The sequence below is a fragment of the Sylvia atricapilla genome, chromosome 3 (assembly GCF_009819655.1).
Source record: "Sylvia atricapilla isolate bSylAtr1 chromosome 3, bSylAtr1.pri, whole genome shotgun sequence".
NCBI classification, from domain to species: Eukaryota; Metazoa; Chordata; class Aves; order Passeriformes; family Sylviidae; genus Sylvia; species Sylvia atricapilla.
Genome location: NC_089142.1, coordinates 104,696,791 through 104,720,419, shown reverse-complemented (window position 1 = coordinate 104,720,419; position 23,629 = coordinate 104,696,791). Strand labels below are relative to the sequence as shown.

General features: G+C 40.9%; 2 protein-coding genes across 2 annotated transcripts; one reads left to right on the top strand and one right to left on the bottom strand.

Annotated features, from left to right (window-relative positions):
* The first annotated feature begins 2,365 nt into the window (after positions 1 to 2,365).
* Positions 2,366 to 8,759, top strand: LOC136358577 (serine/threonine-protein phosphatase 4 regulatory subunit 3B-like). The gene is made up of 11 exons (XM_066314453.1): positions 2,366 to 2,914; positions 3,464 to 3,541; positions 3,797 to 3,910; positions 4,705 to 4,821; positions 5,022 to 5,153; positions 5,818 to 5,920; positions 6,361 to 6,519; positions 6,888 to 7,057; positions 7,376 to 7,515; positions 7,943 to 8,099; positions 8,676 to 8,759. Exons 1-11 carry the CDS (start codon positions 2,366 to 2,368, stop codon positions 8,757 to 8,759), a joined length of 1,803 nt encoding a protein of 600 aa, XP_066170550.1.
* Positions 8,760 to 17,464: 8,705 nt separating this feature from the next.
* LOC136358507 (serine/threonine-protein phosphatase 4 regulatory subunit 3B-like) lies at positions 17,465 to 23,328 on the bottom strand. The gene is made up of 10 exons (XM_066314390.1): positions 22,780 to 23,328; positions 22,154 to 22,231; positions 21,788 to 21,901; positions 20,892 to 21,008; positions 20,565 to 20,696; positions 19,795 to 19,897; positions 19,195 to 19,353; positions 18,658 to 18,827; positions 18,200 to 18,339; positions 17,465 to 17,773 (listed from the first exon to the last, which is right to left on the bottom strand). The coding sequence occupies exons 1-10, from the start codon at positions 23,326 to 23,328 to the stop codon at positions 17,503 to 17,505; spliced, it is 1,833 nt and encodes a 610-aa protein (XP_066170487.1). The 3' UTR covers positions 17,465 to 17,502.
* Positions 23,329 to 23,629: the final 301 nt, after the last annotated feature.

The following is a 23,629-nucleotide window of genomic DNA, read 5'->3' as shown; positions in this document are numbered from 1 at the left end:
CCATCAAGGCATTCAAGAATAATTAATCTTTTTAAAGAAACAAAAAGTTTCACAGTAGTACTCACCTCTAAAATATTTTAGAATATATATTTTAAAAAAAACCAAAACAACCAAAAAACGTGTCTTTTCTCCCTTCTAAAAACTTTTGCAATAATGTACAAAACAATTATGACAACATTTTCCACAGTTTCTCCTCATTAACCTCTTCCCATTATCAATCCTCTTGTGTAAGTAGATTACTGTCGAGATTGCAATAGGGAATCTGTGTGTAAATAATAGGGCCAGTGTTCCTGCCACTGCAGCCTTGGGAAGGTTTCAGAAGGAGGCTAAGAAAGGGTCTCCAGACCCCAGAGAGATTTACAATGGGAAACAGGGGAAACTGAATCAATTTAGCATCTAAACGAAAGGGTTAAGACTGTGATAAATTTACTGGACGTATCCACAGTGCTGAAGCAGAAGTAAATATACCAAAGTTATGGTAGGATCTCTTTTGCTGTACAGCCACAGTAACACGTTTTTGGTGTGTTAATTAGCTCTGCGTTAATTAACACAGGAGTTAACACAGCTTTCAGGGGAAATTTTGCAGAGGGCACCGAGTCCTGGTTTTGCAAAACTGAAGGAGCAGAGGACTCATCTTGAGAAGTTTGAAGCCATTTGCTACACTGGAAAGGATGTTTTTCCTCTTGACTTCCATGTCTAATTTGGAGAGATTCCACTTTTGACAAATGTATGAAAACTATCCTTCTGTCCTGCACTGAAGAATAAGATTTCTAATCCAGTCCTTAAAACACCTTGCAGAACCAGACCCAAGCACAGGAACTGTACCACTGGAATACAGTGGGTTATGATACATGGAATACTTGCTTTAGTTGCTTTAATTTTGAGATGCCACCTGCAATTCAGTTTCAAAAGAGTAGAAATCATGCCATGGCCTTCTCACAGGACAAAATTTCTCAGGGCCCCATCCAGCCTGGCCTTCAACACTTCCAGGGATGGGCATCCACAACCTCAGAGGATGTCTCATCTAATATCTAGATCAGGAAGTTGTCCTCTACATACTGCAGGAGTGCCCTTGGTTGCTTGCAGCAAGCTGTGTTCCTCTCCCAGCAGATGTTGGTGAGGTAGGTGTTAAACAATAAATTCAGTGCAGGTAGCTGGGGATGCAGCTGCAGCACAAAATGCAGGCTGAGCTTTGGCAGGGAAGGAGCCCAAGGCCAAGGCAAGAGGCCATGAACTCCCCTTTGCATTACGAAGGGCACAGGGACCTGTGGGGCAGCCAGGGGACCAGACACTCAGAGACACAGCAGGAGCTGATGAGCCCCAGGGCTTCATGACCTTAAATGGTGAGGGGATAAAAGCACTGGGGTTCCTTTATTCCGGGTCCTTCCTCAGAGGCACCAGCTTGAGGTGTTATTTTGTTATTTAGCTACAGCATCATGGTTAAACTGTTCTGAGGATCTGGACATCTGTGACTCTGCTATGGGAAACCCAGGGTTAAGGAAACCTGGTCTGACTGTGTGAGTGAGGAGGGTATAGCTGTGAAGGCCTTTGGGTCCCGCAGGAGGTGATGTGAGAGATGTCCACAGTGGCTCTTGGGTGGTTGCACAGGGAAGTTTCCTTAAGACTGAATCCCTCCCTTCCTAGCCACTTGCTTCTGAAAAGCCCATAGGCCATAGACTTAAAATCTAAGCTTCCAGTCTTCCAACCCCATAGCCTTCAGCTCCAGTGCTCCAGCTGGGGAAGTGTCCCAGCATGCTTCCATGATGACAATTTCACCATAGTTAAGTTTGGAAGGGACCTAGAAGCTCATCTGGTTACAACTCCCCTGCCACAGGCAGGGGCACCTTCTTCTAGACCAGGTAGCTCAAAGCCCCATCCAGGCTGGCCTTCAACAATTGCAGGGATGGGGTGGGCAAGCTGTGCCTGTGCCTCACCACTCTTATAGTCCAGCATTTCTTCCTGGTATCTAATTGATAACTTAAGTATTCCCCCTCTTCCCTGCCTGCCCCTGGGAAGCCCTCTGCAGCTTTCCTACAGGCCCCCAGCAGGTACTGGGGAGGGGTTCTAAAATTCCAAAAGGTCAACGGCCAACAAGAGCCGTTGGTCATGTGCCACGGCCCCTGGCAGTCATGAGCCCAACATTCTGGGGTCTGGGAGTTAGAGGGATGGACCAATCAGCAGGCTCTGCCCCAGGAAACATCACAATGGGTGAAGAACACCTGGGGCAGTTGGAGGGGCAGAGCAGCAGAAGGGCGCTGCAGAGTAGAGTGGGCAGTCGTGTCCTGCTTCCCTCTTGCCCCCCTTGGGCACTGGTGTGTCATTCTGTGGAAGTCCTTCTCGAGTCAGAAGGGGAATGCCTAAAGAAATGGGTGGGCTTGGTGATTTTATAGACCTTCCTACCTGTGAGCTCCACAGACTCGCAGAGATTGCAGAGCTGCTGACCTCCGTCCGCCTCTCACGCACCCGTAAGAACAGACTGGCACTGGCCTTGAAGAGTGGAGGCTACATCCCAAGGCTCCTAGAGCTTTTCCAAACCTGTGAGAGTGGGAAGGACACCGAAGGCTTGCACCATCTGTTTGATGTTGTGAGAGGTATTTTGTGCCTGGACAAAGCCACCCTGTTTGAGGTGATGTTTTCTGACGAGTGTATTCTGGGTGTTGTCGGATGCCTGGAGTATGATCCTCGCTTGGCTCAGCCAGGACAGCACAGAGAATTCTTGACCAAAGCAGAAAAGCTTCGTGAGGTTCTTCCTATCAAAGACCCTGAACTCAGGAAGAAAATCAGCCAGGTGTTCAGGGCACAGTACATTCAGGACATCCTCACGCCTAATCCATCAGATTTTGAGGAAGGTTTTCTTTCTACCCTCAATTCCTTCATCAGTTGCAGCAAAGAGGAGATTTTCCATGCGTTGCAGGTAAGTGATTTTTTAATGTGGCATAGATGGGGTCTGTAGAGATCCCTCTGGCTGTAGTTTGGGATTGGTTTACAGCTGGTGAGCACTGTTGAAGTTAATCACAGGCACTCTCATTTGCATTTTTGGAATGTTTTCCCTTCTTCCTGGTCCCTTGGATTTCGTACTTTCAAAGTGATAAACTTCAGGTGGGTATCTTAATACATTTTATGGGCTGTAACAAGATAAAGTCACTCTCTTTGGTTGGCAAGCAAACCTTTGGAGCTGGTTTTGTATAAGTATTTAAGGAACGTGCAACTTCCAGGGACATTCATCACAGTGTTTTCCATGCAAAGGGGTGCAAATATGGTAGAAAGTGCCAAATCACTTCCTGGAGCTGCTGAAAACTGGAGATGATCCTACTGGATGTGTACTCTCCCATTTGCCTGCTTTGTGATAAAAGTAGTGGTGGTGTGGGAAGTTTGGCTTTTTGCAGCGTGGGATCCTAGAAGGATCGTGTTTTCGCTTTCCAGGATCACTGTGTAATTTGTCTTCTTTTTGTCTGCCCCACAGAAAGATGAGGCATTTTTGCCTGAAGTTTTTGCACAATTAACAAATGAAGCTACGGCTGGCGAGCAACTATGTGAATTGGTAAGTCAGCAGTCTTGGTGACTCCTCAAAGGCTTTAAATGAGAGGGAGGAAGTAGGAAATGAAACTGTTCCGAGAGTTCTGCAGTCTCAGAGCTACTTCTAGAGAATCAGAATTACATCCCCCACCCCAGGAAAAAAATTATAACTGTTTCATCCTTTCAGAGAGCTTTCTGACTCAAATACACAAAACTTGTTGTTGTTGTTGTTTGTTTTATTTATTTTGTTTGTTTGTTTGTTTTTGCTCCTGTGCACCAGGTGAAATTTTTCAGGGAATTCTGTGCCTTTTCTTTCACGTTACCTCTGAGAAGAAAGAAATTCCTTCAAACTTTGGGAAAGTTGGGAATTCTTCCAATTCTTGAAAAGTTAATGGTAAGTAAAAACTTAGAACTAGGTTTAATAAAACTAGAAAAGCCTACAGCTATTTGCCTTTTTCTTCTTTTTTTTTTTTTTTTTTTTTTTTTTTTTTTTTTTTTTTTTTAAGTCTTCTGAGCACGTTTTTGTAAGTCTGATTGGAGAGCTTTGCTCTGCTGGGAGTGGAGATTTCTGGTAATGTCCAGAGTCCAGAAGCTTCCCACAGTTCTGCTCTGGAGAAGCCTGGCTTGACTGCTCTTGCTATTTTAACTTTTCGTGATGGAGAAGCCTGAGGGCAGTGAAACCCTCAGTGTCCAGGTAGTTAAAAGTGAAAGGGACTTTTTCATGTGGAAGCTTGATTGTTGGATTTTCATCAGAGAAAATCACATCCCTTAAGGAAAGGTCTGAATTCTTGTTGCCTGTAAATGGGCCATAGAAACTGTTATACAGCTTGATTTGTTCAGTTGGTTCTTTGGTACAAATTGAATAAATCGTGGATAGCAGGTATAGAATATTGATACAGCCTTAGATATTCAAGCACATAGGATGTTGTGAATGTCTCCAGCCTCAATTAGGGCTCTCAAATTCACAGAAAACCTTGTGCCCTTTCTAAAGGAGGAAAATAATAGGGAAAGGATTTGCCCAGTTCTTTCTTGTTTTTCTGTGACCGTATTTTCATGTTTCTCATGAAAATTTTTGTAACAAAATGTTCTCCAGTTTTTATATTTCTTCTTCCTTGCAGTTACACGTGATCATAACTACCAAACCTGCTTTACTCTAATAAATGAACCTTTTTTTTTTTTTTTGGTGAGGCAATGGATGATCTGCAAGTTAGATCTGCTGCTACAGATATATTATGGTATCTAGTAGAATTTAGTCCAGCCACAGTCCAAGATTTTGTAATGCAAGAGGCCCAGAAGAGTGAGCATGTAAGTAAAAGTGGTTTGAAGTTTTTTGAATATACCACTTTTAGGAGAAACAGAAAAATAACCAGCAAAATAAAATCTCAATTTCTGTATTTTTATTTTAAAATAATAAGGAAGTGGGGAACTCATTCCATTCTTGTGAGTAATTATTTTATGATTTCTTTCTTTGTTTTGTTTTTTGCGGTTTTGTTTTTTTTTTGCAGGATACCCAACTCATCGTTGAAGTCATTGAGCAGATGATCTGTACTCGTGAGTCTGAATTTGGAGGAGATAATCGATTAATGAAGAATTTTTGTGCTCTGATCAATACAAACAAAATGACGGCCAGAGTTAGTGTAAGAGAACATGAATGGCATAAGACATGACACTGTCTTGGCAAACTTAAAAGCCTTGTACTCTCTCTTCCTGTTTTTGTGGGCAGAGGATAAAAAAATTATGGGAATTTTTTTGAGTGGAGGTTTGAGTGACTTTAAATAAGCAAAAGATAAGCTAATTTTGCTAATGGAAGGTATGCGTCTAGGGCATTCTACCAATATGAAATGGTTAATTAATTAGCCATTAATTAATGAGTTAATTAATATGTGTCAATACCATAGCCCTGTCTGACCATAGCTCTCTCCATCTGGGTGATAAATCCTGAAAATTTTAATACATTGTAATGTACCAGAATACCTGTAAAATGGTTTGCAGATTGTTCTGGGCAAAACGACCTGCATTTAGGAGTGGTTTAAAGACACTTTGTCAACCCCTTTGAGCCATTGATGGGTTTTTTTTCAGTATATATTTGCACCCATGCTGGGGATTCTTTTAATGATAGCTAGCTTGCTTGGATGCCTCACAAGTTTGTCCCAAAATAAATTGATCTTTTGTGAAGACAGTTCTGCAGACCCAAAGAACTCAGCAGAATTCTTTGTAGGCTGTTTCTTCTGTTACTACTCTTCTTTTGTTGAAAAGGTTGGGTGTGAATGCCAGTGTTTGATGAAGTTATTGCTGTTTCAGCATTTAGAAGTGTTTGGATTTCTCGATATCTTCTACGACCGTTACATTCACGTCATTACTGCGCCGCTTCTGGCTGCCACATCAGGAGAATGGCATGAAATAGGTAAGGAAAATTTTAATGGTTTTTTTCCCTTTGTAGGGCCTAACAGTCCTGGTAAACAGCAATAGGCGTGTGCTGCCTGCTGGGAATATGCTTGCTGCTGTTCCTCCTTCAGTTTTCCTTTCCTGAAGCTGTGAATGCTGACGTGGGTTGATGGTGTGCTTTGTAAAGATGCACTTCTTGCATATTGAGAATAATTTTGTAGTTTTACTAGTCTAATTTGAAAGAATATTTACTGCAAAGGCAACGAAAAAAAAAAAAAAAAAGCTTTAGTTGTGCTTGTTGTTTTGTTCTGACCCAATGTCCTGCTTCCCAATGCAATCCAGTAAAACAAAAATCCACTAAAAATATGCCAGGAACTGCAATAGCAACTGAGCTCAGTGTATGTTGACAGTACATTATTTATTTTTTTGTGTAACTCAAGACATTAATTTTTCTTGTAGATAATTATCAAAAAGCAGAAGTACTTGCTTCAATTTTGAAGATGCTGTCTTTTTGTGTGGAACGGCACCAGTACCACATGAAGGTTTATGTTATCAAGAAAGATCTGCTAAGAACAATACTGGTCTTGATGAAGTCCAAACACAAATTTCTGGCCTTGAGTGAGTATTTGAACTGTTGTGATTTCCTTCTTCAAGGCTTTGTGTGTCCTGTGTGGAAGGTGTACCAGCACCAGCCTACACCTGAACACAGAATTCCTCATTATTTGCTGTATTTTACTGGCTACAATTAAGTAATTGGGGGGGGGGGAATAAAAATAAAAATAAAAAAGAGATAGCAGCTGTCTTTAAGCACAGACCAATGCAATTTCTCATGGGAGAAGGGTTGCTGTCTCTTTTGGAGTCTACAGGGATCCTTTCAAATCTTTGTGACAGGATCCTTCGTAACACCAGGTATTTCAGTTCTTCCCCAAGAAGGTGAGAGCCCCGGCATCTGGTTGTGCAATGCTTGGATGTCTTTCTTCACACAGGTGCTCTTCGCCTTATGAGGAAGATAATTGGCCTGAAGGATGAACTTTACAACCATTACATCACCCTGGGGAACCTGTTTGAACCAGTTGTAAATGCTGTGTTGGACAACAGGAATCAGTGCAACCTGCTCAAATCTGCCTCCATGGAGCTGTTTGAGTTCATCCACAGGGTGAGTTCAGCAGCAGCCTCAGCACTGACCATGGCACTGCCAGAGGCAAAAGGCAGATTTCCAAGACAGCAAAGGTCCTGTTTGAATGGAAGGGTCACAAATGGAACTGGGACATTGCTGCGTGTACTGTTCATTTCTAAGGGAAGTTTAATCTTTTTATGTCTCAGCTCTTTCCCTAAGAATAAATCTGATTGCTTCCCATTTCTTCTTGACAAGAATATTTTGGCTCTGGACAAGGAATCAGTTACTTTCCAAAACGCTTTCTGATTTTCAGCCTGTGAACATTTGAGACCGAATGCCTGTTTTGTTCTTATTCAGGAGAATATTCGACTCCTCATTGCACATATAGTTGAGAACTTCTCTGATGCACTGGAATCTGCCAAACCCATTCACACATTCCAGGGACTGAAGACGAAATATGAGCAAGCAAAAAACCAGCAAAAAAGGAAAGTGAACAGGTATGGCCCAGTTTCTGTCTCATGAGGCTGCCAGTGGCTGCCATTCTGCAGGCCTGTTGGTTGGGTTTTAATTTTCCAGAGAGCAGAAGAAGCAGGTGGCTGGGATTGGGGTTGGATTTCATTCTTGCTGAAAACTTTTTGGAGTAAACGCCCACCTAGCTTTCTTTGAGTAGAGCTGATGTGGTCAGCAGACTAAATGTCCTGTTCAGAAAACTCTCAGCTTAGGAAGTTCTGAGTTAGGATTCAGTCTGCCTCATTATCACCTGGGTACTTGTGAAGCTTCCAGTGAGGGTGGAAGCAGGGATGGAGCTGGATTGCCTTCTCCAAAGTCACTTAGTTCATTCCAAAGCTTTGGAAGCAATTTATGGCCTGGCTGAGTCTGAAACATCAGGCAAAGCTTTAATCACTTGTCCTGTGTCTCTTGCAGCGTCCCCTCCTTACTGCCTGTTGCGACATTTGTTAAAGAGCCAACAGTCTTTCCTGTGGCTGGAGGTGAAGGGAAGGCAACTCCAAGGTCACCACCCAGCTCCAATGACTCCTCTCGAACACACACCAGCCTGACCAGAGTGTTGGAAGCCCCCAAGGTGGGAGAGGAGTTTTATGGAGGATCTTGGACACAGGACAGCAGAGCAGCCTCACGGGGCTTCTCTGGGTGTGATGGGACACAGCCAGCAGTAGCCTTGTATAGGGTATCTTAGGGATAAATTCACCCAAATCCCTGACTATTTTCACCAAGAGTGAAACCCTGACTAGTTTGGGGTAAGGTTTAAGGAGGAGAAGGTGTGACTGGAGTGAGTTGTTAGTCTGGTGGGCACAATTTTCCCTCTTCTGCATGATTGAACTGTTGGTACTCCTTGGCTTTCTGCCCTGCCCACCTGGTCCCTGTGTGTGTGATACACAGATGGAATTGCCTTTTTTGGAATCTATTCCCCATCAGGAATTAATAAGTGTTTTTAAACTTATTAGACAAAAATGCAGGAAGTGATACCTCTTCTGTGCCTCTTACAGCTGAGCATTATTCGAATCTTACCTTCTGAGCAGCTACAGAAAAGTAGCAAGAATTTTACTACTCACGTTTAAGACTTGGGGGCAAAATAGGTGCGTAGTGTGTATTTTTTCAATGTGGGGATTTCATCTTTTTACCTTTTTCTAATTGGCAGAGAGGCCTGTTTGAAATATTTGGTTTTCCTGATGATGAAGATGATGAGACAGCACAAAAGAAAAGAGCTCGTCTGGATTCCTAAAGGAAACAGAAATTTTATATGAGGACTTTTATTATGGGTTTTCCAGTGCTGCAACTGTTTAGTGTCAAAAATATGGGACCAGCTGCAACCATCAGATAGATCTGCATGTTCTATATGTTATTATATAATTATAATAACGTAATGTAGTGGTAATATATTGATATGATATGATATAAGTTATATTCTTTAATATAGTAGTAATATATAGTAACATATTTTAGGTCTGTTTCTCCTGGAATAGTTGAGTGTGAAGCCATTTCTATGTTTTGAAGATTTCTAAAGGAAACAGAAATTTTATATAAGGAGTTTTATTATGGGTTTTCCAGTGCTGCAACTGTTTAGTGTCAAAAATATGGGACCAGCTGCAACCATCAGATAGATCTGTATGTTCTATATGTTATTATATAATTATAATAATGTAATGTAGTGGTAATATATTGATATGATATGATTTAAGTTATATTCTTTAATATAGTAGTAATATATAGAAACATATTTTAGGTCTGTTTCTCCTGGAATAGTTGAGTGTGAAACCATTTCTATTTTTTGAAGATTTCTAAAGGAAACAGAAATTTTATATAAGGAGTTTTATTATGGGTTTTCCAGTGCTACAACTGTTTAGTGTCAAAAATATGGGACCAGCTGCAACCATCAGATAGATCTGTATGGTCTATATGTTATTATATAATAGTAATAATGTAATGTAGTGGTAATATATTGATATGATATGATATAAGTTATATTCTTTAATATAGTAGGAATATATAGTAACATATTTTAGGTCTGTTTCTCCTGGAATAGTTGAGTGTGAAGCCATTTCTATGTTTTGAAGATTTAGTTATAATTAGTGTAGGATAGTAGCTAGTTTTAAGTGTAGCTCTTGTTGGGGAAAAAAAATTGCTTTCCCTATAGATATGTAAGATGTTTTGTTCCATCAAACAAGTTTCTTTTGTATTAAAGACCCCAATGTACTTGTTTTACACCATTTGTAAGTATGTGGCAATATTAATGCCAAGCTGTCAAATTCAGGAATTAAAATATCTCTGTATTTTCTTCAGGTGTGTTATTTGTAAGTACTGTTTTAAAATAAAAAGTTGCATGAAAACTGACTGGGTGTTTGCTTCTTTTCCTGTGAGTTACTGTTGCAATCAGTGATGTCCTGCCCTGTGCAAAGGGTATCCCCACTCTTGGCTTCACTTTCAATCTGTCAGGGCTAAGCCAGGACAAGGTTTTAAAATGATTTCTACTCTTTTGAAACTGAATTGCAGGTGGCATCTCAAAATTAAAACAACTAAAGCAAGTATTCCATGTATCATAACCCACTGTATTCCAGTGGTGCAGTTCCTGTGCTTGGGTCTGGTTCTGCAAGGTGTTTTAAGGACTGGATTAGAAATCTTATTCTTCAGTGCAGGACAGAAGGATAGTTTTCATACATTTGTCAAAAGTGGAATCTCTCCAAATTAGACATGGAAGTCAAGAGGAAAAACATCCTTTCCAGTGTAGCAAATGGCTTCAAACTTCTCAAGATGAGTCCTCTGCTCCTTCAGTTTTGCAAAACCAGGACTCGGTGCCCTCTGCAAAATTTCCCCTGAAAGCTGTGTTAACTCCTGTGTTAATTAACGCAGAGCTAATTAACACACCAAAAACGTGTTACTGTGGCTGTACAGCAAAAGAGATCCTACCATAACTTTGGTATATTTACTTCTGCTACAGCACTGTGGATACGTCCAGTAAATTTATCACAGTCTTAACCCTTTCTTTTAGATGCTAAATTGATTCAGTTTCTGCTGTTTCCCATTGTAAATCTCTCTGGGGTCTGGAGACCCTTTCTTAGCCTCCTTCTGAAACCTTCCCAAGGCTGCAGTGGCAGGAACACTGGCCCTATTATTTACACACAGATTCCCTATTGCAATCTCGACAGTAATCTACTTACACAAGAGGATTGATAATGGGAAGAGGTTAATGAGGAGAAACTGTGGAAAATGTTGTCATAATTGTTTTGTACATTATTGCAAAAGTTTTTAGAAGGGAGAAAAGACTGGTTTTTTGGTTGGTTTTTTTTTGTATATATATTCTAAAATACTTTAAAGGTGAGTACTACTGTGAAACTTTTTGTTTATTTAAAAAGATTAATTATTCTTGAATGCCTTGATGGTAAGTTTTCAGTCAGCTCTGACTACTGATCAAATGGCTGAAAGCCAAGACTTATTTACTCCCCAGGTTTCACTTAGGCAGACAATCAAGGGCATTATCCCAATTATGCAATGATTATTTTGGAAGGAGAATGTACCATTTGAATCCATAAATAATGCACTTCCCCATCTTAGCATTGTGGAGGGGGGCACTGGGGCTTGGTAACTGCAGGCTTCTGAGAAATTGCTTTGCAGAGATTTTTCAGAGATGCCATCATGGAGGCAGGTGTCTGGCTCCTTGAAGTCAGATGGCAAATGGATCTTATTTAAATTCTTCTGGATTGCTGATTTTTTTCCAGGAAAAAAAAAATAAATAAAAGCTGCATGGTCTGTCATGTACTTTGGAGCAAAATGGGCTGAGAGTCAGAGCTGCTGCTTGGACCTTCCCCCTACATTCCCATTGACAGACACTGCCAGCTCCTCTCTTGGCAGACTCATCTCTGTCCTCCTTGTTCAAAGTGCCTCAGTGTAACGCTGGAGATGCCAATTTTCCCTATGGATAGTCACTCACACCATGTTCTCACAGACAGACCTGAGCTTTCCGTGTTGGATCTTCTGGGCTTGATGACTTCCCCCAGGAAGTGCTGTAGTAATGCATGGAGTGCTAACAGGGAAAATTTTAGTGTTGTATTCACCCTAGTCAAGTAATTTAGTCTGATGTCTATAGGTATTCAGTGAGAAGAGTAAAGTATCCAGGAATGACTGGTTAAAAGTTCTTAAATAAAGCAGTGTAATATCATGTTTTAAAAGGTTATGTTTTAATGCACAGGAATATCAATTACACTGGCATATCCGGATTTATTTTTTCTTTTTTTTAGCTGTGATAAATAACTGAAGCCACAAAACACTGATACCTCTACCAGTGATACTGTGTAGGAAATGAATATTAAACCTATTCTAAGTGTTAGAAACAATGTACATAGTTTGTAAATTTTCATCTGGCTTTACCTTATATTGAGAAATTAAGCCTTGCTTTTGATGATATCCAGCCAAAACCAAGAGAAAAAATAGTTTGTGTGGATAAGAATAAAGCTCTTCTGTTTATAGACATTAAGAAAAAAATTCAAATATAAGACCTCATGGAAGTCTTGATTTCCTGAAGATCTCTCAGCCCCACTGAAATTAGTGGGAACAGAGTCAAAGCTGCCCTATCAGAGTAAAGGCACTTCATTCTTCCATGTATTCAAAAGTTTCAAAGAAGCTTCAGGCATTCTTTGGAAAAATGGAGACGAATGCTGTTGATTTAGCATTTTACACCTGTTCATTGGCCATGTAACAATAACTATATATTGTATTCACAGGTTGAGTTATTGCCCATCTCTAACTAAAATATCCATGGAGCATCTCTGAAGAGTTTCAGGAGTCATCCATTATAGATTCAGCTCATGGTTTGCAGTCTGAATTCACACTTGTTTGGATGCAGAGATGCAAAACCTCTGCTTTGCAGCTTAAGAGAGTAAATAAATCCAGATGTCACAAACACGGTGGGAGGAGAAGGCTGGGACTCCATCCCATGTGGAAAAGTCTGACTCTTTGCTCTGGTCCTGTGCTTTTCCATCCTTTCCTTAGGCATGAGCCTAAGAAAACAATGAAATCTTATAGGGCATAAAAGTGAGAAAAGTGAAAAAAAAACCTACCCCAAAACCAAGGGGAGAAACAACTGATACCAGCAGACAATATAGAATAATTAGCAGGATACAGAACAGTCTCCCTCCATATTCACAATTAGAGGGAGAATACTGACCTCTGCAAAGCTTTGGTTTGACATATTTAACCTTCTTTTTATCCTCAGGCCTGAAGGTGGTCAGAATGAAAGTGTGCATTTATGCAAAAATCTCCCTGAGAAACGTCTGCTAACTTCTGGAGGTGAGAATTTGGTTCTGCTTCCAAGTGAGAGAATTTACATTTCTCTCTAAGCAAAATGAATTACTTCACTGATTCTTCCCTCTTTCTTAAACATTGACAAAAGGAATGTGTCTTTTAAGAGTGCGTGAAATAACCAATAGAGGAGGTCAATGAAAGCTGTGCTTTCCAGCATGGAAGGACTGGGCAGGAGGAGGGAGCACAGCTCCCCTTCACTGCAGGGAGACATTGCTGCTTCTCATTCCTGCAATGTCACTTGGCTAACCCATCCCAGGGCTTTTCCTTTAATGAGAAAATTGTCAAAAGCCAAGTGCACTATGGTGTGGAGCAAACGTTATTCGTGGGCAGCTCTCTGCCTTAGGCCAGCTCTCACGAAATTTGACATCAGTTGGCTTCAATTGAAGTTTCAAATGGGTTTATCATCTGGGGGGATGGGAACTTGATTTGCAATAGATAATTATGACCAAAACACACTGCTGTCTGTCAGTCTGCAGAGGGGTGTAGATCAAAATCATTCTCTCATCATATGTTAATTTTTCTCAGCTACTGATATTGCCCTCTACTTCTCCAAAGCCAGGACCCCTCTCCTGTCTGGGTTATTATGATAAGTTTTGAGTACTTCATCTCTCTGACAGAAAACAAACACATTTGTGGAAAGAAACTTGGAAAATACATTGTTTGTATCCGTTGTCCAGTGATAGTGATTTTTTTCTCATATTAAAGTAGCTCACAGCAGGATATTCTCATCCTAAATAAACTAATGTCATAAATGAAACATGAAAACATAATACACTGTGCAAAAGAAGTGGATTTTCTACCCAGCTATTGTCTATTTACAAGCTTAAGAGGTGTGGGAAACCTGTACCCAAATTTGGCTGATTTTGGGATGTGAGTTTTGCTGGAAGAAGGAAATAAGTACTAGGACTGGTTGCTACTCATGTCACCAAGCACATTCTAAGCAAAGAGCAGGTTTTGAATAAGGTGCTGATTGCCTTGCTGTGCTGCAAACCCAGCCTGGAATTTGCTCTGAGCTTGGTTTAATTGTATAAAGTATGTTGCTCTGGTACACCAGGGATGCTAAAAGACAAAATTCCCAGAAGGCAAGTCGGTCTTTAAAATTAAATGCCCGGAAACAGAAATTTAATTAAAACTTTAGTACTTCTGGGAAGGTTTTTTAATGCAAGCAGAAGGACTAAATCTAGTTTGTTCTGATCATTTTCCCCTAAACACTGGCTTTCTGGGACTGATGAAGACTGAATACCCTCTACATCCCACACGAACTTCCTTCAGTTGTCCTGCTCATGTCCTGACAGCAGGGCACCCATCCTGCCTGTTCTCCTGTGAACAGGTTTTCCCCTAACCTTACACACCTGTTTCCCAGCCCTCTGTGCAGCAAAAAGTGGCTGCAAACTCACAATGAGGTGTGTATGAGGGAGTTCTGCTGGAGACTTACATGCTTTATTTAGTGTCCACAAGCAGAAAAAAGAAATTTTTCCCCCCTCAGATATAAATGTATGGCATAGATCCCTTTCATTTCTAAGGAGCATAATGCCTCTCCCAGGGAGCCATAAAGCTGAGATAGATTATTTAGCATGTATTATGTATTTCTTTACTTACTAGGCTCTTTCATGCTTTTCCTATTAGGTACCTTCAAAAAATACTGAGGGTATTCAGAGCTTGTATTTTTTATTTTTCCATCCCAGCAGAAGACAGACCAGCCCTGCTTGATATCTAGTTGCAGAAGATCAAGAAGAAAATAAAATTTGTATTTATCCACTGAATAGCTAGAGTATCCTCTGCTCAGCTAAAGCTGATCTTGGAGTCTAATTCTTTTTAGCAGCATATTTCTGTGTTGTTTGTATCAGTATTGGTTTCTACCAATGAAGGGTTCCACAACTATCAGTACACGCAAGAACTGAGGAATGGACTCTGAAGAAGCCACTTATTTTCTTTAATTCTCTGATTATGCAATAAAGATTGGTGGATGGATGCCCCAGAAGACAACAGCACTGTGATTTTGGACAGAACAGACTGTGACATTGAGCAGGTACCTGGGAATGGAAAGATCAGAAAATGTCTTGCAGTTGGACTGCTGGCTGCTGGATGGTCCCTTGTTTGCAACCCATGTTTGACTGGAGTATATATTTTTCCATAAGCAGAACTGAAAGGTCTTTGCCAGAGTAGAAAATGCCAGGGCTGCTGAAAATCCTGACTCCAGTTCTTGTTTCTCTCTCAGGGTAAGGTTTAGGGTCTCACATCCTCCAGGTATCAGGGCCCAAAGTTCTCATCACTGAGAAAGAGAGGTGTTTTCTAATGCATCCCCACAGTTAGCATTTCCTGTGGACTCCTGCTAACCCTGTAGCTCCTCCAATTTCTGTGAATTGCAGACAGAGACTCCAAATTCCCAGAGTCAACATCTCCCAGTAAAAACTCTCTGTTAAAGGGATTCTGACCAGAAAAAGCATCGCAACTTGAGCCTGTGCATTGTCTCCTGTTCTCTAAAGGCCTCCATGTAATTTTCTGTGTTGTTTTCCATGCGACTCACTCCATGCCTATTTCAAATGCAGTTTTCCATTGATGCCAAACCGATTTTTGCCTTTTTTCTTTTATGTATTCTCTGTACTTTTTACATATGTATTTGTAGCCTGCTAGTGTATTCATAGTGCCAGTACTTTTCCTTACCTGTTTTTCCTAGGCACAAAGACAAAATATATTCCAGAGCTCCAAGCCTCGGGGGTTACAAGGCCCCTATCCTATCTTGGTTCTCCCTAGGAACCAAGGTCAAAGCCAGCACCTTGAGACACATTTTCATTGAGAATGTTTAGACCCTAAAAAGGGGAGGAGGGATTCAGAGAAGGGCTGAACTGGAGGAAGCTGCCTCACCATTTATATCTCTAATTGTTCTTTTTTGTCAATTATGCTGATTTGATTATCTTAGAAAATTGTATTCACCCTGGGGGAGGGGGTGTGCATGTTTTTGGACATTTTCCATATCTGTGCCTGGAGGCCTCCAGTAAATACCAGCCTTTATATTACCTCCTATACTGATATTATCTTCAAAACATGTGTTGTCTCATTTATAGGTTCTTTAAGGCAACACCATGAGCAGAAGAAGCTGGGGCACACCCTTGCTCGTGAAACACTGGACCTGTTCATTGCCATCTGATTTCCAAAGGCTTTCCAGCCCTAACGGTGGGATTGTTCATTGTCACTGATGTCTCCCTATATAGCAGCCTGTGTCCTATTGCTGGAAAGGCCAGTGTGGCCCTTAGTGAGTGTGGTATGAAGGGACACGTAGCAACTTTAAATTAACTGATGGGAAAAAACCACTTAGAATATCGTTTGAAATGTCTAAGGTGTTGCACAAACATGAATTATCCTTTGCACTTACTGAAAAGACAAAACCAGCTGCTATTAGCAAGCCAGCAGGGGTTAAAGAGCCACCATACAGTTATTGCTGGTTTTATATCTCTTCCAAATCATAGGATCATAGAATGCTTTCCATGGGAAGGGACCATAAAGACATCCTTTGCACAGGGCAGGACATCACTGATTGCAACAGTAACTCACAGGAAAAGAAGCAAACACCCAGTCAGTTTTCATGCAACTTTTTATTTTAAAACAGTACTTACAAATAACACACCTGAAGAAATTACAGAGATATTTTAATTCCTGAATTTGACAGCTTGGCATTAATATCGCCACATACTTACAAATGGTGTAAAACAAGTACATTGGGGTCTTTAATACAAAAGAAACTTGTTTGATGGAACAAAACATCTTACATATCTATAGGGAAAGCAATTTTTTTTTCCCCAACAAGAGCTACACTTAAAACTAGCTACTATCCTACACTAATTATAACTAAATCTTCAAAACATAGAAATGGCTTCACACTCAACTATTCCAGGAGAAACAGACCTAAAATATGTTACTATATATTACTACTATATTAAAGAATATAACTTATATCATATCATATCAATATATTACCACTACATTACATTATTACTATTATATAATAACATATAGAACCTACAGATCTATCTGATGATTGCAGCTGGTCCCATATTTTTGACACTAAACAGTTGCAGCACTGGAAAACCCATAATAAAAGTCCTCATATAAAATTTCTGTTTCCTTTAGGAATCCAGACGAGCTCTTTTCTTTTGTGCTGTCTCATCATCTTCATCATGAGGAAAACCAGATATTTCAGACAGACCTCTCTGTCAATTAGAAAAAGGTAAAAAGATGAAATCCCCACATTGAAAAAATACATGCTACACACCTATTTTGCCCCCAAGTCCTAAAGGTGAGTAGTAAAATTCTTGCTACTTTTCTGTAGCTGCTCAGAAGCTAAGATTCAAATAATGCTCAGCTGTAAGAGGCACAGAAGAGGTATCACTTCCTGCATTTTTGTCTAATAAGTTTAAAAACACTTATTAATTCCTGATGGGGAATAGGTTCCAAAAAAGGCAATTCCATCTGTGTATCACACACACAGGGACCAGGTGGGCAGGGCAGAAAGCCAAGGAGTACCAACAGTTCAATCATGCAGAAGAGGGAAAATTGTGCCCACCAGACTAACAACTCACTCCAGTCACACCTTCTCCTCCTTAAACCTTACCCCAAACTAGTCAGGGTTTCACTCTTGGTGAAAATAGTCAGGGATTTGGGTGAATTTATCCCTAAGATACCCTATACAAGGCTACTGCTGGCTGTGTCCCATCACACCCAGAGAAGCCCCGTGAGGCTGCTCTGCTGTCCTGTGTCCAAGAGCCTCCATAAAACTCCTCTCCCACCTTGGGGGCTTCCAACACTCTGGTCAGGCTGGTGTGTGTTCGAGAGGAGTCATTGGAGCTGGGTGGTGACCTTGGAGTTGCCTTCCCTTCACCTCCAGCCACAGGAAAGACTGTTGGTTCTTTAACAAATGTCGCAACAGGCAGTAAGGAGGGGACGCTGCAAGAGACACAGGACAAGTGATTGAAGCTTTGCCTGATGTTTCAGACTCAGCCAGGCCATAAATTGCTTCCAAAGCTTTGGAATGAACTAAGTGACTTTGGAGAAGGCAATCCAGCTCCATCCCTGCTTCCACCCTCACTGTAAGCTTCACAAGTACCCAGGTGATAATGAGGCAGACTGAATCCTAACTCAGAACTTCCTAAGCTGAGAGTTTTCTGAACAGGACATTTAGTCTGCTGACCACATCAGCTCTACTCAAAGGAAGCTAGGTGGGCGTTTACTCCAAAAAGTTTTCAGCAAGAATGAAATCCAACCCAATCCCAGCCACCTGCTTCTTCTGCTCTCTGGAAAATTAAAACCCAACCAACAGGCCTGCAGAATGGCAGCCACTGGCAGCCTCATGAGACAGCAACTGGGCCATACCTGTTCACTTTCCTTTTTTGCTGGTCTTTTGCTTGCTCATATTTTGTCTTCAGTCCCTGGAATGTGTGAATGGGTTTGGCAGATTCCAGTGCATCAGAGAAGTTCTCAACTATATGTGCAATGAGGAGTCGAATATTCTCCTGAATAAGAACAAAACAGGCATTCGGTCTCAAATGTTCACAGGCTGAAAATCAGAAAGCGTTTTGGAAAGTAACTGATTCCTTGTCCAGAGCCAAAATATTCTTGTCAAGAAGAAATGGGAAGCAATCAGATTTATTCTTAGGGAAAGAGCTGAGACATAAAAAGATTAAACTTCCCTTAGAAATGAACAGTACACGCAGCAATGTCCCAGTTCCATTTGTGACCCTTCCATTCAAACAGGACCTTTGCTGTCTTGGAAATCTGCCTTTTGCCTCTGGCAGTGCCATGGTCAGTGCTGAGGCTGCTGCTGAACTCACCCTGTGGATGAACTCAAACAGCTCCATGGAGGCAGATTTGAGCAGGTTGCACTGATTCCTGTTGTCCAACACAGCATTTACAACTGGTTCAAACAGGTTCCCCAGGGTGATGTAATGGTTGTAAAGTTCATCCTTCAGGCCAATTATCCTCCTCATAAGGCGAAGAGCACCTGTGTGAAGAAAGACATCCAAGCATTGCACAACCAGATGCCGGGGCTCTCACCTTCTTGGGGAAGAACTGAAATACCTGGTGTTACGAAGGATCCTGTCACAAAGATTTGAAAGGATCCCTGTAGACTTCAAAAGAGACAGCAACCCTTCTCCCATGAGAAATTGCATTGGTCTGTGCTTAAAGACAGCTGCTACCTCTTTTTTCTTTTAATCCCCCCACCCCCGCCCCAATTACTTAATTGTAGCCAGTAAAATACAGCAAATAATGAGGAATTCTGTGTTCAGGTGTAGGCTGGTGCTGGTACACCTTCCACACAGGACACACAAAGCCTTGAAGAAGGAAATCACAACAGTTCAAATACTCACTCAAGGCCAGAAATTTGTGTTTGGACTTCATCAAGACCAGTATTGTTCTTAGCAGATCTTTCTTGATAACATAAACCTTCATGTGATACCGGTGCCGTTCCACACAAAAAGACAGCATCTTCAAAATTGAAGCAAGTACTTCTGCTTTTTGATAATTATCTACAAGAAAAATTAATGTCTTGAGTTACACAAAAAAATAAATAATGTACTGTCAACATACACTGAGCTCAGTTGCTATTGCAGTTCCTGGCATATTTTTAGTGGATTTTTGTTTTACTGGATTGCTTTGGGAAGCAGGACATTGGGTCAGAACAAAACAACAAGCACAACTACAGCTTTTTTTTTTTTTTTTTTCGTTGCCTTTGCAGTAAATATTCTTTCAAATTAGACTAGTAAAACTACAAAATTATTCTCAATATGCAAGAAGTGCATCTTCACAAAGCCCACCATCAAGCCACGTCAGCATTCACAGCTTCAGGAAAGGAAAACTGAAGGAGGAACAGCAGCAAGCATATTCCCAGCAGGCAGCACAGGTCTATTGCTGTTTACCAGGACTGTTAGGCCCTTCAAAGGGAAAAAAACAATTAAAATTTTCCTTACCTATTTCATGCCATTCTCCTGATGTGGCAGCCAGAAGCGGCGCAGTAATGACGTGAATGTAACGGTCGTAGAAGATATCGAGAAATCCAAACACTTCTAAATGCTGAAACAGCAATAACTTCATCAAACACTGGCATTCACACCCAACCTTTTCAACAAAAGAAGAGTAGTAACAGAAGAAACAGCCTACAAAGAATTCTGCTGAGTTTTTTGGGTCTGCAGAACTGTCTTCACAAAAGATCAATTTATTTTGGGACAAACTTGTGAGGCATCCAAGCAAGCTAGCTATCATTAAAAGAATCCCCAGCATGGGTGCAAATATATACTGAAAAAAAAACCATCAATGACTCAAAGGGGTTGTTGACAAAGTGTCTTTAAACCACTCCTAAATGCAGGTAGTTTTGCCCAGAACAATCTGCAAACCATTTTACAGGTATTCTGGTACATTACAATGTAGTAAAATTTTCAGGATTTATCACCCAGATGGAGAGAGCTATGGTCAGACAGGGCTATGGTATTGACACATATTAATTAACTCATTAATTAACGGCTAATTAATTAACCATTTCATATTGCTAGAATGCCCTAGACGCATACCTTCCATTAACAAAATTAGCTTATCTTTTGCTTATTTAAAGTCACTCAAACCTCCACTCAAAAAAATCCCCATAATTTTTTTATCCTCTGCCCACAAAAACAGGAAGAGAGAGTACAAGGCTTTTAAGTTTGCCAAGACAGTGTCATGTCTTATGCCATTCATGTTCTCTTACACTAACTCTGGCCATCATTTTGTTTGTATTGATCAGAGTAAAAAAAATCTTCATTAATCGATTATCTCCTCCAAATTCAGGGTCGCGAGTACAGATCATCTGCTCAATGACTTCAATGATGAGTTGGGTATCCTGCAAAAAAAAAACCGCAAAAAACAAAACAAAGAAAGAAATCATAAAATAATTACTCACAAGAATGGAATGAGTTTCCCCCTTCTTTATTATTTTAAAATAAAAATACAAAAATTGAGATTTTATTTTGCTGGTTATATTTCTGTTTCTCCTAAAAGTGGTATATTCAAAAAACTTCAAACCACTTTTACTTACATTCTCACTCTTCTGGGCCTCTTGCATTACAAAATCTTGGACTGTGGCTGGACTAAATTCTACTAGATACCATAATATATCTGTAGCAGCAGATCTAACTTGCAGATCATCCATTGCCTCACCAAAAAAAAAAAAAATAGGTTCATTTATTAGAGTAAAGCAGGTTTGGTAGTTATGATCACGTGCAACTGCAAGGAAGAAGAAATATAAAAACTGGAGAACATTTTGTTACAAAAATTTTCATGAGAAACATGAAAATATGGTCACAGAAAAACAAGAAAGAACTGGGCAAATCCTTTCCCTATTATTTTCCTCCTTTAGAAAGGGCACAAGGTTTTCTGTGAATTTGAGAGCCCTAATTGAGGCTGGAGACATTCACAACATCCTATGTGCTTGAATATCTAAGGCTGTATCAATATTCTATACCTGCTATCCACGATTTATTCATTTTGTACCAAAGAACCAACTGAACAAATCAAGCTGTGTAACAGTTTCTATGGCCCATTTACAGGCAACAAGAATTCAGACCTTTCCTTAAGGGATGTGATTTTCTCTGATGAAAATCCAACAATCAGGCTTCCACATGAAAAAGTCCCTTTCACTTTTAACTACCTGGACACTGAGGGTTTCACTGCCCTCAGGCTTCTCCATCACGAAAAGTTAAAATAGCAAGAGCAGTCAAGCCAGGCTTCTCCAGAGCAGAATTGTGGAAAGCTTCTGGACTCTGGACATTACCAGAAATCTCCACTCCCAACAGAGCAAAGCTCTCCAATCAGACTTACAAAAACGTGCTCAGAAGATTTAAAAAAAAAAAAAAAAAAAAAAAAAAAAAAAAAAGGCAAATAGCTGTAGGCTTTTCTAGTTTTTATTAAACCTAGTTTTAAGTTTTCACTTACCATTAACTTTTCAAGAATTGGAAGAAATCTCAACTTTCTCAAAGTTTGAAGGAATTTCTTTCTTCTCAGAGGTAACGTGAAAGAAAAGGCACAGAATTCCTTGAAAAACTTCATCTGGTGCACAGGAATAAAAACAAATAAACAAACAAAAATAAATAAAACAAACAACAACAAAAGTTTTGTGTATTTGAGTCAGAAAGGTCTCTGAAAGGATGAAACAGTTATAATTTTTTTCCTGGGGTGGGGGATGTAATTCTGATTCTCTAGAAGTAGCTCTGAGACTGCAGAACTCTCAGAACAGTTTCATTTCCTACTTCCTCCCTCTCATTTAAAGCCTTTGAGGAGTCACCAAGACTGCTGACTTACCAATTCACATCGTTGCTCGCCAGCCGTAGCTTCATTTGTTAATTGTGCAAAAACTTCAGGCAAAAATGCCTCATCTTTCTGTGGAGCAGACAAAAAGAAGACAAATTACACAGTGATCCTGGAAAGCGAAAACACGATCCTTCTAGGATCCCACGCTGCACAAAGCCAAACTTCCCGCACCACCACTACTTTTATCACAAAGCAGGCAAATGGTAGAGTACACATCCAGTAGGATCATCTCCAGTTTTCAGCAGCTCCAGGAAGTGATTTGGCACTTTCTACCATATTTGCACCCCTTTGCATGGAAAACACTGTGATGAATGTCCCTGGAAGTTGCACGTTCCTTAAATACTTATACAAAACCAGCTCCAAAGGTTTGCTTGCCAACCAAAGAGAGTGACTTTATCTTGTTACAGCCCATAAAATGTATTAAGATACCCACCTGAAGTTTATCACTTTGAAAGTACGAAATCCAAGGGACCAGGAAGAAGGGAAAACATTCAAAAAATGCAAATGAGAGTGCCTGTGATTAACTTCAACAGTGCTCACCAGCTGTAAACCAATCCCAAACTACAGCCAGAGGGATCTCTACAGACCCCATCTATGCCACATTAAAAATCACTTACCTGCAACGCATGGAAAATCTCCTCTTTGCTGCAACTGATGAAGGAATTGAGGGTAGAAAGAAAACCTTCCTCAAAATCTGATGGATTAGGCGTGAGGATGTCCTGAATGTACTGTGCCCTGAACGCCTGGCTGATTTTCTTCCTGAGTTCAGGGTCTTTGATAGGAAGAACCTCACGAAGCTTTTCTGCTTTGGTCAAGAATTCTCTGTGCTGTCCTGGCTGAGCCAAGCGAGGATCATACTCCAGGCATCCGACAACACCCAGAATACACTCGTCAGAAAACATCACCTCAAACAGGGTGGCTTTGTCCAGGCACAAAATACCTCTCACAACATCAAACAGATGGTGCAAGCCTTCGGTGTCCTTCCCACTCTCACAGGTTTGGAAAAGCTCTAGGAGCCTTGGGATGTAGCCTCCACTCTTCAAGGCCTGTGCCAGCCTGTCCTTAGGGGTGTGTGAGAGGTGGACGGAGGTCAGCAGCTCTGCAATCTCTGCGAGTCTGTGGAGCTCACAGGTAGGAAGGTCTATAAAATCACCAAGCCCACCCATTTCTTTAGGCATTCCCCTTCTGACTCGAGAAGGACTTCCACAGAATGACACACCAGTGCCCAAAGGGGGGCAAGAGGGAAGCAGGACAGGACTGCCCACTCTACTCTGCAGCGCCCTTCTGCTGCTCTGCCCCTCCAACTGCCCCAGGTGTTCTTCACCCATTGTGATGTTTCCTGGGGCAGAGCCTGCTGATTGGTCCATCCCTCTAACTCCCAGACTCCAGAATGTTGGGCTCATGACTGCCAGGGGACGTGGCACCTGACCAACGGCTCTTGTTGGCCGTTGACCTTTTGGAATTTTA

Coding starts and splice junctions, on each gene's coding strand:
- LOC136358577 (XM_066314453.1), top strand. CDS start 2,366: ATGGGTGGGCTTGGTGATTTTATAGACCTTCCTACCTGTGAGCTCCAC. Junction 3,911..4,704: donor CAATTCTTGAAAAGTTAATG/GTAAGTAAAAAC, acceptor TTTTTTGGTGAG/GCAATGGATGATCTGCAAGT. Junction 4,822..5,021: donor AGGCCCAGAAGAGTGAGCAT/GTAAGTAAAAGT, acceptor TTTTTTTTGCAG/GATACCCAACTCATCGTTGA.
- LOC136358507 (XM_066314390.1), bottom strand. CDS start 23,328: ATGGGTGGGCTTGGTGATTTTATAGACCTTCCTACCTGTGAGCTCCAC. Junction 21,902..22,153: donor GCGAGCAACGATGTGAATTG/GTAAGTCAGCAG, acceptor CCTGTGCACCAG/ATGAAGTTTTTCAAGGAATT. Junction 21,009..21,787: donor CAATTCTTGAAAAGTTAATG/GTAAGTGAAAAC, acceptor TTTTTTGGTGAG/GCAATGGATGATCTGCAAGT.